This window comes from Schistocerca americana, chromosome 2, assembly GCF_021461395.2.
Source record: "Schistocerca americana isolate TAMUIC-IGC-003095 chromosome 2, iqSchAmer2.1, whole genome shotgun sequence".
Lineage (NCBI taxonomy): Eukaryota > Metazoa > Arthropoda > Insecta > Orthoptera > Acrididae > Schistocerca > Schistocerca americana.
Window position 1 is genome coordinate 693,484,954 of NC_060120.1, and position 19,393 is coordinate 693,504,346.

The 19,393-nt window shown below is 37.4% G+C and overlaps 1 protein-coding gene across 1 annotated transcript in view; it reads right to left on the reverse strand.

Moving 5' to 3' along the window:
- LOC124593217 (heterogeneous nuclear ribonucleoprotein U-like protein 1) overlaps nucleotides 1–18,947 on the reverse strand; it is a 134,194-nt gene extending 115,247 nt beyond the window's left edge. Inside the window, exons 1-2 of the mRNA XM_047131907.1 lie at nucleotides 18,690–18,947; nucleotides 17,165–17,439 (exon numbers count right to left, since the gene is read on the reverse strand). Coding sequence (XP_046987863.1) covers nucleotides 17,165–17,439; nucleotides 18,690–18,831 — 417 coding nt within the window. The 5' untranslated portion in view covers nucleotides 18,832–18,947. The remainder of the gene's footprint in view (nucleotides 1–17,164; nucleotides 17,440–18,689) is intronic.
- Between the last annotated feature and the right edge of the window lie 446 nt (nucleotides 18,948–19,393).

The window sequence follows — 19,393 nt, forward strand, 5'->3', positions numbered from 1 at the left end:
GGGATATTTTCAAGAATGACATACTACAGGCACACTCCAGTTATTGTAAAGTATTTAAGCAGTTTATATAACATTAATATTGTTAGATTCTCACCTGAAGTATTCAGATGTATTTGTACACCCCTTTTTATGGCACACAACAATTAAATATGAATCATGCCAACAGGTTAGGGGTCATTAATCAAATACTTAATTGTTATAAACAGCTGAGAGTAGACCTAGCTGCTGCTCAAATGTCACTTCTAAGGTGCAATGTGTGAGACTGTCGGACTGCTGCTTGAACCAAACCACTCTCCACAATCTAGCAAATCTCACTCAAGCTATGGCCTCAATATATCCTGGTCACGACTAAATCGTGAAGCCACTGCTACAAGACATCCAAAGAATCTGATGGTACTCAAAATTATCTGAACAGAAGTAAATAAATCATCTGAACAGTAGTATATGCACCCTCGGTGACATAAAAGAACTTCCTCCACTCTGTTCAACTGGCACTGAATCTGAAAACCATACACAGCCAAAGTAGGATGAACTAAAAGCAGAGGTAATGAATCACTTCTGTGAAGCCGATAGGTGTGTGGTTTGAGATAACCAATGACAGATGTATTCTGGGTGGCAAAATCTGGGTCTCTTCAGAAGCTACAGCAGCTATGATGTCCACGATCTTACCTGAAAGAGCATGTTGGTAACACCAGTGACATGCAAGCTTGGCAGACTAAGAAGTCTTTACAGCTGATTTGTATAGTTAATAACCTAATGTGTTTTAGGTTTGATTACAGGAGAAATCAGTATTGATTTTAATGTAACAACCTTAACATACTTGGTCCCAGAATGCTATCAAACAACGTTTGGAAAAATCTTTCACTTCAAGTGCAAATACACAAATATGATGTACGATACTAGGAAGTAATAAAACCAGTAGTTAAGGTGGGGGCGGAGGGGAAGTGCAAGTATAGATGGGTATTGTTTCCACCTTTAACTCTCATCCTACAACTTGTTGAACCAAAGTCTGCAAACTATTGCAAAACCTGTGCCACAATAAGGGGAATATCAATGCCCTATACTGATAATCTTAAATTTAACATATTTATATTCAGTTTTATGACTAATTATACAAGGTACTAACACAATACTTTGCCAGGATATATATCTTATACATTCATGATCTATCAAAAATCTAATTTTGTTAGGTATCAAAATATGAATTTTTCATGAAGAATTTAAAAAAATTATGATCAAATTATGAGTGCTATCTCCACATAAGCATAATACCAGTGATGGTAATAGGTAAAAATTTTACAGCTGTTGCTTATGTAGTTCCTGTGATAATGGGGAACATTTGCAAAAATTCAATTTTCAGAAATCACACTAACTATTGAATGAAAGAGCCTAAAACCTAAAACTTTCCAGCTTTGTAATCTTCTTCTTCACGAGGACCAACCAGAAGTCATCTCTCTCTCTCTCTCTCTCTCTCTCTCTCTCTCTGATCTTGCTGCTGCTCTTGTCTTTTTGACTAATTTCTGCCTTGGAGACACTCCGCCTATCCAGTTCTTGTAGGATTGCTTCTGTGCTATGACCACACTTAATTCCAAGTCTCTTCGGAATCTTTATTCTCCCTCTATTTCAATCACTGAAGGAGACTACAGCATCAGTGACTCCCCAATCTTGCAGTGTTTTCCAGCCCACAAATACATTTTTGGGCAACCTGATCCATACATCATCACAGACACACTCATTTCCATTTTTTTTTCCTTTGAGGAATTTTTTCAGAAGATTTGGATGTGCTAGACCTCTATATACTAGCTTTACTACTGCTCCAACACTTTACGGGACGGTGTTTCTATGGGTATATATGGTTCCTTCTGCTTAAGCTATGCAGTATTTACACTAGTCAATTAAACCCAAGTTGTGTAGTGGCTAGGAGAAATGATGCACATACTGCTTTCCTATTCCTTTGAGGTTGTTTGTATTCCTTCTAGCAGCTTGGCCACAGTAATAACTTAGCTGGTTGATTGTTTTGCCAAACTACTTCCAAATTCAAGCTTTCTGCTATAAAAATTCTACCCGATTTTACAGTTGGATACCCATTTATTTCTACATGGCAAACACATACTAACTTTTGCAATTTTAAGTCGTCATAGGACCTGCTGTCAATAATTGACTGGAATCACAATCACCAATGAATTTAGCACAGCGAACCCCATACTGTACTTGAGAGCACTGAAAGATCTGCGAAGCTGGAGCACTTTCCATTTCTCCACAAGATCCATCATATGTCTTCGGACAACAGTCTTCATGTATCTGTTTCTTTTCGTTATTGGTACTAACTCTTGTTCATCCACAGCAATGTTTTGATAATACTTCAACATCAAGCACCTACCACATATCAATGCTTATAGCAGCTGCACATGAATTTTTAGACTGAAGGCCACTTTCCTGCCATTGCTTCCACAGTTTGAGATTTCACTGCTTATACTGCAATTACTTTTACTGTTTCCCCTAAAGCATCTGTGTATCCTGAAACATAAGTAGGGGGCATGACACATTCATAAGACCACACAAAGCTTTTCCAGCCCAAGGGCCTTGATGATGCATCTCATCGCATAAAGGTTACTGTTTATATATTTTCTAGATGTGCAAAGTTATTTCTTAGTCTCACAACTTTAACAAGAAACTTTCGAACTAAGAATTAAACCATTTATTTTGAAGACATTCTCAGAAATTATTATCTCTGCACCACACAAATTACAGCATGCAGTTTGACTAAATGTTTTTAGTACCTTGAAACCTAATATTAAACAGATATCACTGGCACTGGTTTCTCTGTATATTTCGTTTCTGTTCAGAAGCTGCTTCTTGGAAGCACTTGGCAGCAAAGAATTTTGTCCAGTGTTGCTTGCCCTAACCTCGTTCTCTGGTTGTTAACTTATAACTGGGCGTGTTCTGTAGAATTTATTTCTGTTATCTTTTCGCGTCTTAAATATTCCCTTTCGTGGTGTCATATTAAAGAGAGAAACTCAACTCAAGGTATAATGCACCTTACAATGTTTCGATGATACCATGCATTATACCACAAACAGGAAGTGGTATCACAGAAGCCAATGTAGTCAACCTATGCAGCACAACATTTACCCTAAATCAACTCTCATAGAACAAATAGTTCCAGAGATATCTCTTAACTGAACCCCAAGTGCTCATGGGACCTGTAGAAACCACATTTGCAGTAAATTGTTTCAATATAATTTAAATTACTTAGTAATCCAAGAAACAACAAAATATGCATCAGTTCAGTAACTGTTACTTCCTAAGATACTGCCTGGGCAGCACCTGTGGTAGAAACATCCTTGTAACAACAGTGTGCACTTAACAAGTCACTGACTGAGTCACACAACACTACAGAAATCTTACTGCAATTTCGACAGGTTGGACAGGAGAATCAAACTAACCATTTCAATGTAACACCAACCCTTTGCGCCATTAGTACATCTATTGCTGCATTATTACTGCCTATTCATAAGTGTATATATTTTTCAATATGGAGCCATTATGAATACTTTATGAGTGGTTTACATATGAAAACTGTTAGTCCTACAACAGATTCGTGCATATCGATCGATAGAAATATTTTGTTAGAATAGGAAAAACTCTTGAGAAGTACTTCTATGTATAGGAGGAGGTTACCACGTAAAAGAAAGGTTAAGGGCACATAGTGAGTGCACTGAGAAGAATGGCTAGGACAATCACTAACCTTTAGACTGTCAACAGGAAGTGAGGCTAAATTATCTGCAATTTCACTGCAAATAAAGATTGGAGTAATGCCTATCCAGCTTACTATAGTGTAGAATGTGTGTGCAATGCTATATGGGGTTTGGATATGAGAGGAAGAATTATTAGAGCAATTTATATGCTGAACCTCACTTGCACGATACTAATCAACACCACTGCTACCACAGCTCAATGCATCATTGCCTCCAACCCACCGTTTCATTAGACTTGTAAAAATGCACGAATAAATATCTCCTTTGGAATTTAATCGTGTTACAAGAAGGTTATTGGCCTTAGTCGCATAACCTGTGTTTGGATCTTACAACTAATCTTGAAATTTAAACAAGTGTCAATGTTGAGTCTAATAACAAAAAGACTTGTTAATAATAATAGTAATAATAATAATAATAATAATAATGACTTAAGTTTTCCAATATTTCCATCTTAAGGAGTGGAGGTAACGGTTGTTAAGATAATTATTGTAAATATTTTAGCATACAAGCACTAATATTAGTAACACAATCCACAGCTACACATTGCAGGAGTCAAGCTCCCATCATCTGTCGTCTGAGTTAATACCACGTAAAATGCACTTCAAAAGCAGCCAGGGTCAAAATACACAAATAACTTTTTTTGGATATGAAGTCCTAGTCTTACTTTAAAAAGTCAACACCAGATTCCTGCTCCGCTTAGCCATGTTTCTGCACAACCTCCAAAGTATTGCTCCCGTAAGGCAGTGAACGCCAGCCACATCGGCCATTCGATTAATATTTCAAGTTTCCCAAGAGGGTTGAGTTTCTTTCTTTTAGTATCCATTTATATATCACTAAGTTCTCTTCTATATTTCACGGGGTGACTAGTCTCATGTTTTGCAACATCTGATCCGCTGTAGATGTCCAGTCTTAATGCACCCTACATCTTGTCAAACTTAAGTTAGATAATTGTTGGATTCAAATTAATGATATCAATATAATGGAAGGAAACATTCCACGTGGGAAAAATTATATATAAAAACAAAGATGAGGTGACTTACCGAACAAAAGCGCTGGCAGGTCGATAGATACACAAACAAACACAAACATACACACAAAATTCAAGCTTTCGCAACAAACTGTTGCCTCATCAGGAAAGAGGGAAGGAGAGGGAAAGACGAAAGGATGTGGGTTTTAAGGGAGAGGGTAAGGAGTCATTCCAATCCCGGGAGCGGAAAGACTTACCTTAGGGGGAAAAAAGGACAGGTATACACTAGCACACACGCACATATCCATCCACACATACAGACACAAGCAGATATATTTAAAGACAAAGAGTTTGGGCAGAGATGTCAGTCGAGGCAGAAGTGTAGAGGCAAAGAAGTTGTTGAAAGACAGGTGAGGTATGAGTGGTGGCAACTTGAAATTAGCGGAGATTGAGGCCTGGCGGATGACGAGAAGAGAGGATATACTGAAGGGCAAGTTCCCATCTCCGGAGTTCGGATAGGTTGGTGTTGGTTGGAAGTATCCAGATAACCCGGACGGTGTAACACTGTGCCAAGATGTGCTGGCTGTGCACCAAGGCATGTTTAGCCACAGGGTGATCCTCATTACCAACAAACACTGTCTGCCTGTGTCCATTCATGCGAATGGACAGTTTGTTGCTGGTCATTCCCACATAGAATGCATCACAGTGTAGGCAGGTCAGTTGGTAAATCACGTGGGTGCTTTCACACGTGGCTCTGCCTCTGATCGTGTACACCTTCCGGGTTACAGGACTGGAGTAGGTGGTGGTGGGAGGGTGCATGGGACAGGTTTTGCATCGGGGGCGGTTACAAGGATAGGAGCCAGAGGGTAGGGAAGGTGGTTTGGGGATTTCATAAGGATGAACTAACAGGTTACGAAGGTTAGGTGGACGGTGGAAAGACACTCTTGGTGGAGTGGGGAGGATTTCATGAAGGATGGATCTCATTTCAGGGCAGGATTTGAGGAAGTCGTATCCCTGCTGGAGAGCCACATTCAGAGTCTGGTCCAGTCCCGGAAAGTATCCTGTCACAAGTGGGGCACTTTTGTGGTTCTTCTGTGGGGGATTCTGGGTTTGAGGGGACGAGGAAGTGGCTCTGGTTATTTGCTTCTGTACCAGGTCGGGAGGGTAGTTGCGGGATGCGAAAGCTGTTTTCAGGTTGTTGGTGTAATGATTCAGGGATTCCGGACTGGAGCAGATTCGTTTGCCACGAAGACCTAGGCTGTAGAGAAGGGACCGTTTGATGTGGAATGGGTGGCAGCTGTCATAATGGAGGTACTGTTGCTTGTTGGTGGGTTTGATGTGGACGGACGTGTGAAGTTGACCATTGGACAGGTGGAGGTCAACGTCAAGGAAACATGCCACCTGTAAATACATTTACAAACTAGTATAGCATGGAGAAGCAGCTGATGTGACCGATGCTTACCATCTTACGGAAGCAACGATTTGGAGGATGTGCGGTAACATGGACGAGCAGAGTGGGGAATCCGGTGTTGTTATTTTTAAAGTAAGATGAGGACTTCTATGCCCAAATAATTTTCTTTCTTTTATATTTTGACACAGTGCTTTCGATGTGTGTTTTATGCAGGATTAAATTCTACAGCCTAACAATGGGAACTTTACTCCCGAAATGCATTGCCATGGATTATGTTCCTAATATTGTTGAATTTATGTTAAATATTTGTAACAAATAACTGCAGTGTTGAAAGTATGAGCAAACTTACTAGCCAAATTAAAAAATAAACTTATTTTTAGATTGCATAATCTGAACTAATAATTTGCTGTTTGAAGAAATTAACTATCATTCCATTCTGTTTTGAAGCAATTCTTAAATAAATAATTGATTTCGTGTAATGCTTTCCCACTTGTTCTAACAGGTGTTGCCATGTGTTATCGTACTGAGAAGGCCCTCATATTCTACAGATAGGTTTGCTCATTGAGTTGGTATCTTAAGAGACATTCATTCAAAGCTGGAAATATCCATTATGAAACATTGTGAGGAAGGGGTTTGCTAGGCTGTTAATATCTTATTGTAGATAAATACATAACAGGCACTGACAGCAACTAACTTTGCAAATTTCTCCACATGTGAAAGAAATGCTAGAAGGCTCCATTATTTACAGGATCCCTGAAGTTTAAATTTATTAACATTTATTTCAAATTTACAGACTGCTTTTGAATCTATATATGCCTCTATAATATGTCCTTTAGAGATAGCAAATCATTCAATGCCTAAGTAAATTACATGACCAGTCATAAATCTTGTAAATGGTAACACTAACTTGCCATTATAGTAACAGCTACAGAAAAGGGGTGTTACATCAACTGTCAGTTTTGTTGCTCCCTAGTCTACCTGATATAACATCAAAATTTTGGTTCCTGATTTGTCACATCTTTGCATTCATTCAGAAAAGTAGTGTTAGTACTGGTGACTCATCTGACCTGCCAATCATTTACCTTTTACTCTTCCTGTGTACAGGTGTTCCTGTTACGGATATTTAGAGCATTCTGGTACTTATGTCAAACAATGTTAATGATATCACCCAAATATAGATCTACATTGTGGTGCCAGACTGATGTGCCACCCACACAGCGATTAATTCAGAACTGTCACCAAATTAATTATTTTAACAACATTGAAGGCAGAACATGCCATTGCTAGAATATGGCTGGACCCTGGAGGCAAGCAAACAAAGTAACAAAAATGAAATGGAACAGGCATATGACAAAACCAGTGTGTGAAGGGCAAGCCACATAACTTCATTCATATCAGAAGCATAAAGATATATCTGATTAACATGTGTTCATTGGCTACCCACATACTATCCTCCCACTGGCAACCTCCAGCCTGAGAAACATTGGCATCAGCAGCTCTATACTGCAAGCATGTGTAATTAGTAAATAAATCTTTCTGGAAGTGCAGATTACATTGAAGGGTCATTCCATATCAAATCACCCAATAAAAAATAAATTTTACACCCACCTCCTTAGATTTTCATGAAATTTGGCTCAAATGGTTCTAATACCATCCTGACAACACCTGCAAATTTTTTTTGCTGTATCTCTTATAGTTTTCTTTTATAAATTTTTAAAGTTTTTATGTTTTGCATTTTCCGAACCTTAGGAAATGGTAATTTTAATTTGTATTCAAAATTTTAAAATTGCTTATCTTAAAAACTCTTTTAGATAACATCATGAATTTTTGCAGCAAGTTTATTTATTATACATATTTGAAGATAAAAATGATACTATTAAAATATATTAATATTTTCTATGAAAAAAAATATATTTTTTTAACGGATGTTTTGTTTTATAAGAATTGCAATATCAAGAGTCTCAGACCTGATAGAACGCTCAAATTTGTTTTAATTTACTCTTAAACATATAGGCTACTTGATAAAACAAAAATAATGGTGGCTTTTTAACATGTTTATTAATTATAGTAGATTACATTAGAATTATATACAAAGATAGTGTACTTACGACACTTATGTATAACCCAACTGATTGCTTGAAACACTGAATTTTTTGAGTAATTTTGTCTTTTTAATATACATTAATGCTGATTCAAACTGTTTTTCCACTTCATCCAAGAGCTTTCAGTTCTTTTGATACAGTCTTTTTTGAAGTAATACATTCTTCCAGTGCCGCTTGACTGAGGTGTGTGTGCTACACAGACTATGTGCTCCAAAGGCACTACGCAAGAATATTCTCTTTCAGGCCAATAAAATGATGCAGCTGGTCCTGAAGAATGTAGAAATAGAATTTCTGCATCTTCTTCATCATTGAATATTGTTTTTACCAGTCCAAAGTACCAGTTACCATCCTAATTTGCAGCCACATAGCTATTTATGGATGGTTCAACATGAACCCAATCAGAAGAAGAATTGAAAGAAAAGACTAAGGAGGGTTTTACACTATCTGTAGTCCTAATTTCAAGGTTGTTTATTGGAAGTGGTTTGAAGTTATGAAAACTTCTTGTTCCAGGAATGGTTCGGGTTGCTGAAAAACGTTTTTCTAGTTTTAACCGTAGCAAACCAGCTTCTTTTTTGTCAATAAAGTGAAAATGAATGTTTTCAATATTTTTTTCACAAAAATTTTACACATCAATTGTTGCCATTATTTGTTCTTCGTCTGAAAGCTGTAGACTGGCTTTCCTTAAAATTCTTTTAATAGTTCCTCCTAGGCCATCACAAATTGACTTCCCATGACTTGTTGCAAAAAAAGTGTTGGGCCTTCAAATTAAAGTCTCTCAAGTGTTCAGTCAAATTTTTAAAACTTTCTATTTTTGTACTGCCCAGCATAACCATCTGTAAAGTAGTGAACTGAGTCAATGTCAGTATGATGTAATGACAGCCACTTTGTAATTTCTTTTTGTACAAAGTTAACAAAACCAGTGTCATGTTCTTGGTCATCACTAAAAACAGTGGTTGGAAACAAAAACATTGTTTTCCTCATTTCTTACAAAAACTCCAACTGGGTGTAGAGTACAACCACCTCTATTCCATTGCTAATTTGGGGTCTCATTTTGTATAACAAAGGAACAATTATCACTGAAATCCATCACAATAATTGCTGTTTTGGGTGGCGGGTCTTCTTTCAATCTTTTAAAGGCTGCCGATTGGGATTTTGCTATAAACGAGTGCGGGGTGAACTTTTCCAATGACCTAACCAATAAAGAAATGTAGTCTTCAACACTGATAGACTGATCATTTCTGCCGTGTGTGTGTGTTAACCCACTGACTGATTACAATTTCTTCTTCTAAATCATAATCTTCACTTAGTTTTTTAGTTAAGTACTCAGTTAGTGCAGTATTTGCAGGACAGCTGTCGCAATGATGTAGCATACAGTTTTGGTTTTCCGTGTCGCACACAACAAGCATCTTCATTAGGTCTTTATAAGATTCTTCAATTTTCACAGCATCCAGTAATAGTTTAACATTCTGGTGGATACTGCATACACATAAGGTGTGTGTGCCTGCAGCACCAGCAAGGATACACCATTTAGGTCTCAAGAAACAAAATTTTGAAAATCCTACTTCTACCTCAGGATTCTCCAATTTGAAAGAATAATAGAGTTCCCCCAAGTTACACAAAATGAGTTTTTTGCATGTACACATGTTTTTGAACACTTACTTTGTCTTTTGTTCCAGGTAGCACTCTGGAACTTTCATCCTTTTCATAAAAATCTGTTACAAGTCTTACTGTATTTTCAGAAAGAGTTTTACCTTTTTTTGGACCAGGCGTTTCCAAAATACCCTTTTCAGATTTAGCTTTCTAGCTTGTCGCACCATGTAATCACTCACACTAAATTCTCTCATCAAATTTATTTCGACTCCAAGAATCTGGAGCCAAGGTCAGAATCTGGATTTTTCTAGACCTCCCAACAGATGAAATCTTCTCTTTCATAAGAGAAATCATTACATCAAAATCCTTTGCTTTCTCAACCACACTTGTATCTTCTTCGTCATCATCAGAACTTGGTGCATTTTAATGCTTTTGAAACCACCTTTTTGCAGTCTTTTCAATACTGCTAACCTTCCTTTTAAAATAAGACCCTTTATTTTGTTCTGACAAGCCATGAAGCTTTATCGGTGTTAAACCTAAATTATCAAGAGCAACGTTTGTTTGTACGAGGGATTCATTTCTGGAGTCCAATGATTCTAATTCAACCATGACTTCATCATCTGTTTCACTTTCATTGACTTCAACTCAATTTTTCCTCACAGAAGTTACAGCATGTTGAGCAAAGCTTTTGTCCAGGTTTTATGCTAGTATTTTTTGTCAGTAATTGTTTAGAAAGATCCAAGCCTACACATCAACGATTTTTTGATGGGCTTTTAGTGTTTTTTTAGTGGATCTACACATGTTGTATGATACTTTTAAAAAACATTTAAAAAGTAGTACCTGTGGTGTGAACATATATTCTTAAATTCACACAGATTAATTCCAGATCGTAAGTGGATCAAATCTTTTTCTTCCTCACCGGTTGTAACTTTTTTGAAGGTGTGTAGGTTGTTTGGAAACAGTCAGATTTTTTAAATTGCTCTACACTACAGGTTTGAATATCTGACATACTGATTTCACTTTTGGTCTGATTACTGTTCTGGCTACTTTTATAGGATATTGGAAAAGAATCTCTGTAAACTAAGTAACAGTACTTACTGAAAGTTCGAATAAACTTAGTAAAATACTATCCAAGCACTATTTAACATTGTAATAAATTTTTTACTTCAAAACACAGGAGTAACAAAACAATCGAAGCGTACATCGTTACTCCAAGAAGACAAAAACTTATTTTCAGTGTCTAAGTCACTTGGTACTTCTTATTTTTAAAATATAATTAATATTATTTTAAAAATTAGATAACTATTAAACAGGTTATAAAGCCAACATAATTTTTCTTTTATCTAATAGCCTATACAATTAAGAGTATTTTAAAACAAATTTGAGCTTTCTATCAGGTCTGAGACTCTAGATATTGCAGTTTTTGTAAAACTAAACATCCATTAGCTTTTTTTTTAAAAAAAAAATAAAGCCACACTTGTACATTTTTTTTCATTTGGAAGATTTTAATATATCTCTCTGGTATTTTTTTAACATTTACATATAATACACAAACTTATTCCAAAATTTCATACTGATATTGTGAGTATTCTTTAATATACAAATTTTTTTAGTTGTGAGGACACGTTTAAGTTACGATTTCCGACTGCTGAAACAACGCCAAATCTAAAAACTTTAAAAATTTATAAAAAAACTATAAGCGATAGAGCAAAAAAATTTTACAAGTGCTTTCAGGATGATAAAAGAAGTAATTGTACCAAGTTTCATCAAAACCTGACATGGTCGGTGTCAAGGCCTGGGTGACTTGACGTGGAATGACCCTGAACTGTTAGTTTAGTTGATATGAAAGGAAACTAAGCTAGAGCAGCTACCCAGGGAACACTCAGTGACTGTAGAATACATACATCTCACACCACACTGTACAAAATTGGCCAAATTCAGTCTCCATATCACTTAACTTTATTTCCGTATAACCTGTTTTGACCCTGTGGAAATGAAGAAAAGTGACAAGAGTGAATCTGCACAGTTTTGTATGAGTAAATGACAAATATGTCTAGTTTTGATGACCTACATTGCCTTTTTATCATTCGATAAATTGAATTTTACAGTTACTGCAATCCTGCCGATTTTTGTAATCTTAATAACTTATTTTTGCAAACTAATTGCACATTTTCTTCTAATACTGGCTTCAGTAGCTGACCCAATTGCTCCCAGTCATTATTGTGGAAAACACTGTGTGTGTTCACCACTTTCAACAAGCTTCAGAAACACCCCTTGCACTCTTAATCACTTCTCATGATAAGTGCCGCTGAAACTGTTCTGCTACACACTTAACCTTCTGTTAGTCGCACGCACCTCTAAGGGGCGTGAATTTGCACTAGAGGGGAGAACTCCTGCAGATGAAGTCTGTATCACTTTGAGAACTGTAGCAGACCCAATCACTATTCTTAGCCAATGACTATCTGTTCAGTTTCAAATGCAATAAAGTTTAGAGTTTATGGGTCATTCCACACCAAGTGGTCTAAAACTGAAAAAAGTTCCCACCATCATGGTCTCCAATTTTCGTCAAATTTTAACTGTAGCTTTAGTCAAGTGTTGAAGTAAGTTTCCCAAGATTTCAGGCCTCTAGCTGCAATAGCTGCTGATCTAGACCCCCTTGTCTGAAGTGTACTTAGTCCGTGTGCATGCAACATAAAAAAAAATGTCATATTTGGAGTCTAATAAAATCGAAACTAATTCATAAGAATGGTTAGTAAGATGCGACCCTGTACAGCTTTTTTTGCTGATTCCAACGAAATTATGTATAACATTACTCATGCAAACCCCGGTCAAATAACTCGACTCAAAGTATACTTCAAAATTTGTCGTGACACAACGCGACAAATTTTGACCAATATTAAGACTGCAATGATTTCCTTGCAGTTGAAGATATGGACTTGAACTTTTGGCCAAGCTTCATGCTTGTGCTAGACATAATGCAGCCGGATTTGCAATGATCCAGGCCATATGGTCGCCCTGCAGTATCTCTTCAAATTAGGCAGTGTCAGCACAAACGGTAAAATTTACCAAAGTTTCAAGCCAATTACTAAAAAATAGTTGGCCTGAATCTGCTTGTGAATAGTATCACCTAAAAGAGAAACTCTTGCTCTACAAGACTGACATTTGTTTTTTTTGCAACGCGACCATTAAGTACTCATTAACTCACATCAAAGTTGTTATATTTTGTATGCGCGATGCACTAATTTTTCTTCATTTCTAGGAATTTGAATCTTAATAGTCGCTTAGAATTACTGATATAATTGGATATTTCATTCGTGTTTTATTCAGTGATTGGCCAGTGAGAGATGTCAGAAGTTAATGAAGAAGAAGAATCGTTGGCCCCCTGTTCAATTGGAAAAGATGCTGCTGCATCGAAGTGCCATGTTATCTTCTATGCTAAGAAGACTGGATTCAAAGCGTTTAGTGATTTCACAGAATGTGACCAGAAATTGCTTGTTTCGCGTTCAGAAGCCAAACTTGACGAAAATTCCATCATTTGCTTCCACCATGAAGCCCTCTTCCTACATGAATATCAAGCGATGCAAAAGAAATGTTGCAATCCATTCAAGAAGAGGAATCACAATGTAAAAGCTGGACTTAGACTGCTTGATAATGAAACAGCTGCCAAACTTTGCCTGTTAAAGAAAAAAGAAGTGATTGATATAAAACCTGGTCAGAAGCTTTGCCCTCGCTGCATGTCGGCACTGAACCAAAAGCTAGAAGATTCATCATCACTATCAACCCAATCTGAACAAGATTTCACAACGGATGAAACTGAACCAGCCATCAACAAAAGTTTATCATTTATTGGTGCTTCACCATTGAAAAGAAGACAACTAAGTAAAAGAGATAAGCAAAGCTATGCAAAAAGAAAGATCTTGGATGCACAAAGTTTAATTGGGAATCAAATTGCTGCTGCTGTAGGAATCAATTACGATGAACAGCCAAGTTCAAGTAAAAGTCGCCCATGCAATAATTGTGCAGATCTTGATAATCTTATAGAAGAGTTGAAAGAAAAATGTAAAGTGTCAAATCGTAGGACAAAAGTTCAAATATTGACCTTGGTTCCAAGAAGCTGGACAATTAAAGATACGACAACAGCATTTAATGTATCAGAAAGAATGGTAAAGCAAGCGAGAAAACTGAAGAATGAGCAAGGTGTTCTAGCTTTTCCAGCAAATCGGCAAGGAAGGAAGCTTTCAGATGAAGTTGTCCAGAAAGTACATGACTTTTTTCAAGATGACGAATTCAGCAGACTTTGTCCAGGGAAGAAAGACTGTGTGCCTGTGAGAATTTCAGGAACAAAGGTGTACAAGCAAAAGCGGTTGTTGCTTTGCAATTTGAAGGAAATGTACGTGTCTTATCAGAAGCAAAATGGACCAGAAATTGGCTTCTCAAAGTTTTGCGAGCTTAGACCAAAATGGTGTGTTACAGTTGGCTCTGCTGGAATGCACTCAGTTTGTGTCTGTACAATACACCAAAATGTCAAGCTTATGCTCACTGGTGCATCAATCAATGAAGACTACAAGGAAATTCTTAGCAAAGCTGTTTGCAGCTTGGAAAACAAGGATTGTATGCTTCATCGTTGTGAAAACTGCCCTGGTCCAGAAGGTGTAGAAGCAGTTATTGCAACATATTTTGAAGATAATGACCCTGAAGAACTGATTGAGTACAAACAATGGATTCATACCGACAGGGATACTTTAGAAACAAAGCAGCTTTCAACAGAAGAGTATGTTGAAGATATTGCAGCAAAAATTTGGAACCTGTCTTGTCATCACTACATTGCCAAGCATCAAAGCCAGCACCTGAAAGCTCTCAAAACTGATTTGAAAGAAGGCGAATTCATAATACTAATGGATTTTGCTGAAAACTATTCATTTATTGTTCAAGATGCAGTGCAAGGCTTTCACTGGGAAAACAGTCAAGCAACAGTTCATCCATTTGTAGTCTACTACTGTGAAAACGAAGAGGTGCAATGTGTGAATCTTTGTGTTATTAGTGACTGCCTTCGACACGATACGATTACTGTCCATGTTTACATTGGAAAAGTAATCAATTACCTGAAGATGCAATTTTCCAAAATAAGCCACATCCACTACTTCAGTGATGGTTCAGCTGCACAATATAAGAATTTCAAGAATTTTCTCAACTTATGCTATCACAAAGAAGATTTTGAAATAACAGCAGAATGGAATTTCTTTGGAACAAGCCATGGAAAGTCGCCTTGTGATGGCATTGGAGGCACAACAAAACGGTTGGCAGCAAGAGCAAGTTTGCAACGTCCATATGAAAACCAGATTCTAACACCCAAAGATCTTTTCAACTTCTGCAATGATAATATCAATGGAATCAAATTCTTTTTCATCAGCAAAGAGGAAGTTGAAGAAGAAAAAGCTTCTCAAGAAGAAAGATTCCTGCAAGGGCACACTCTAGCTGGCACAAGAGAAAACCACCATTTTTTGCCCATTGATATGACGACAATTAAGGTCAGTAGAGTTTCTAATGATGCGACATCTTTTTTGGCCAAAATTAGTGCTGCTGAAGTAGTAGTTCAAGTCATGGATCTTCAGCCTGGGCAGTATGTTGCTTGCATTTATGAAAAGAAATGGTGGATTGGAAACATCGTTGAAATCTCAGTCGAACAGAAAGATGCTTTCATAAGCTTTATGCATCCTCATGGTCCTGCAAGTTCATTTTATTGGCCCTTAAGACGTGATACTTGCTGGATTCCAGAACAACTTATCATTGGTGTTATTCCAGCTCCATCAGTGACATCATCTGGTCGGCAATACAGTTTTCCTGAAAGCATTCTCTTGCAAATCAACGATGCTTCCAGAATGATGAAGTAACTGAGGAAGACAGGCTTGGGAACCTGCATAAAGAAACCCACAATCAGGCTTGGGATCCTGTGGTAAAGACACCCTGTAATCAGGCTTGGGAACCTGCAGTAAAGATACCCACCCGTGGCTGTTACTGCATGGCTATCGGGCGTGGCCCCTATGGCGATGGGGATGCTGGTTTTATTGTGATAACCAGTAATGGCTCAGCCATCATGGACCAACGCAGGGCACTGCGCACACAAAATATAAGATACTTTGACCTGAGTAAATAAGCACTTAATGGAAGCGTTGCAAAAGAAAAATATATCCATCTTGTAGAGCAAGAGTTTCTCTTTCAGATGATACTATTCACAATTAAATCCAGGCTGACTATTTTGTAGTAATGGGCTTTGAACTTTGGTAAATAAAGCCATTTGCGCTGACACTGCCAAATTTGAAGAGATTTTGCAAGGCGACTATAAAGCCTGGGTAGTTGGAAATCCAGCTGTATTATGTCCAGCACAAAGATAAGACTTGGTAAAAAGTTCAAGTCCATATCTTTATCTGCAAGGAAATTATTGCAGTCTGAATATTGGTCAAAATTTGTCGCATTAAGTCACGACAGAATTAGGGGTACACTTTGAGTCGACTTGTTTGACCGGATTTTGCATCAGTAATCTTATAATTAATTTCGTTTGAATCAGCACAAAAAACTGTACAGGGTCTCATCTTACTAACCATTCTTATGAATTGGTTTCAATTTTATGAGACCCCAAAAATGGCATTTTGTCTGATGTCGCGCGCATGCGAACTTACTACCCTTCAGACAAGGGGGTGTAGATCAGCAAGTATTGCAGCTAGAGGCTTGAAATCTTGAGAAACTTAATTTAGCACTTGACTAGTGCTACAGATAAAATTTGAAGAAAATTGGAGACATGATGGTGGGAAGGTTTAGACCACTTGGCATGGAATGACCCTTATACGAAGTTCGTTTCCCACTTTATCCATGGGTTGACAAAGCACCCAGACACCTAGGAATTATTATTGCGTGTAAAAACTGATACAGCACCTCACAGGTACAGCATTGGCCCCGATATAAACTCTAAAGTAAATCATATTTTCCTTCATACAATCGTACACAAGGACAAGTTCAACTAGAACAAAGATGATATATGCAAACCATCAGATGCAACCTGATACCTGTCTCGACTAGATCTGGGAAAATTGTTTTATGAGTAACAATAATATTGCATTTACTCACACTAAATTTTCACAGAGTGAAAAATTAAACTAACCACAAAAGTGGGATACTTAGATATTCATTTAAAACTATCATAAAATGCGATTCTAATGTGTGATATACACACAGTAATGTTTATAATTTTATAACCACAATACAAGGATGAATTCTATTGCTAAGCTTCATGTAAAACTGTCAATCCAACTCTGACTTTATGCAACCACAGCATACTAACCTTTGGAATATTTTTGGTATCTTTAACATCAGCCTCCAAAGGGTTCTTCTCTGTCTTAATGTTTGCCATATTATCTGCACTGCTTCGCAATTCTTCCTTGACTTCTACCACCTCTGGTTCTGCTTGACTTTTTGTATTCTGTTCAGTGTTTACAGATTCCTCTTGCATTTCAGCATCTTCATTTTCATTTTCTTGCTTTTCTTCTTGTGTTTCTGAGCAAGAAATGTCACCTGCGTCTTCTGTTGATGTGTCAGCAATTGATGTGTCTGGAATCTCTGTGAACAGATGCAGTTATTATAGTCCTTTTGGAGACACACTGCATTCATGAAGATACTTCTTTTCCAATAAATTAATCACTTTCTAGATCGGGATGCCTTTTACCATTACTGGCTTCAATCATACACAACCACACACTGAGCTAGACTATGCTAATTCGTAAGTAATCCAGCAAGTCTACAAACACAAAATATTCAATTCTGAATACAAACTACTGATTTGCCTTTCAAATGCTAACTCATTTATGCACATGAGTAACTCGTGTAAAACATCTATAATGATTAAACTTTGCATTGCTGACTTCCACAATGTAATGGGCAAATAAACCACTTAACTGCAGATGTAAATTTATCAAAAGGCCGACACAAGGTAATTACTACGATTATACATTTTATGACATATATGCAACATACAAAAATGCAATTCCAACTACGGCATGCATTACGAAGTTGGTAATATGGGGTGTCGCAGCCTAGAGAAGCAATAACTGCAACAAAATTTTCGTGGTCTAAATTTCCCACGTATAAGCTATGGGTCACTGTATGCAAAGCAAAACAGTAAACATCAGCGAATCCATGGAAGCCAACTAGGGTTATTAATATTCCCCACGAATTAAATGTGTAAATAAGGTGCAAGATGGACCTATGTTCCCACATGCCTGTATGAAGAAACAGACTAACATTCAGTCTCAACACTGCCATGCGATTGTGTTAAAATAGCCCAATCCGTACGCACTGCTACAATATCGTGAGAGATTTCACACAAAAAAACATAAATACCAATCACACCACACTAACACCAAATGAAAAACTTCGTTTCGGAATCAACACAATCTCCAGAAAGAAAGATATCTTAAGTAAATGCAGATCTCTAATTTAAAAATATGCAAACCGTATGCCAACGATACTAGTACTGCTGCTTTGCAACAAATGGTCGCCGATCATAAAATCAAATTAGTTCCCGGCATCATGTGCCGTACCCACATACGACATTAAACCCAATTTCTTGTAAATCCAGCACACTCCACCTGAACACAATCTTTACATACCACAAAACCTACAACTAATGATTTAACACCGTCAATTAACAACCATTCCTAATTATCACATAATATTTGACATTGTATCTTATTGCAAAGCATGGAAAATAAATAATACACTAACACTAGTTACTTTGCTAAATGACACATATTCATGACCGTTGTCTAAGCAGAAATGGATATTAATGCTGCTTCAAAACAATACTATACCTTGTCCAGTCTCTTGGCGCAAAGCGTCTTTCAACCTGTCGACTAGCACTGCCTTCACACCCTTTGTGTCTAACCCCCGGGCAGCCAACTCTGCCCTCAGTTCTACCACTTTCATTTTCCCAGGATCCATCAGTTCACTCATTTTCACTTCAAAACAAATACGGTCGAAGGAATTTCGCACAAGTTTTTCCTAGAATAAACGCAACAAATCTTAAATGCAGCACTACTGCAATGGCGTCGTACACACACTTTTTTGTAATCGGTGTTGTGATTGGTCGGTAGAGAGCGTAAACACACAACTTGGAATTAGGGAACCAACCACAGGCTACGTCTTTTCACGAAATAAACGCATTCATTGATCATTTCCTACCGCGGAGACCTCTCATTGGCTGACACAAGTATACAAAGATCATAAGGCTATAGATGTGACTACGCACAACCATTAGAGAATACAACAAAGAATATAAAGAAATTCGTAAATGGTAACGATGACACAGGGCACCTCGTACGTTTAGTAATATTGTCAGCTGTCTGTATACTGATAGTCCGAAGGCGTGTGTTTGCGCATTGTCAATACTAAGAATACTGACTAGCAGAACCGATTGGCCTCAACATATACTGAAGATGTGAGGTCAAGAAATGACGGTTATATAATCTTCTCCATTCTGATGTTGACAGATCTACATAAACCGTCTACACGTCGA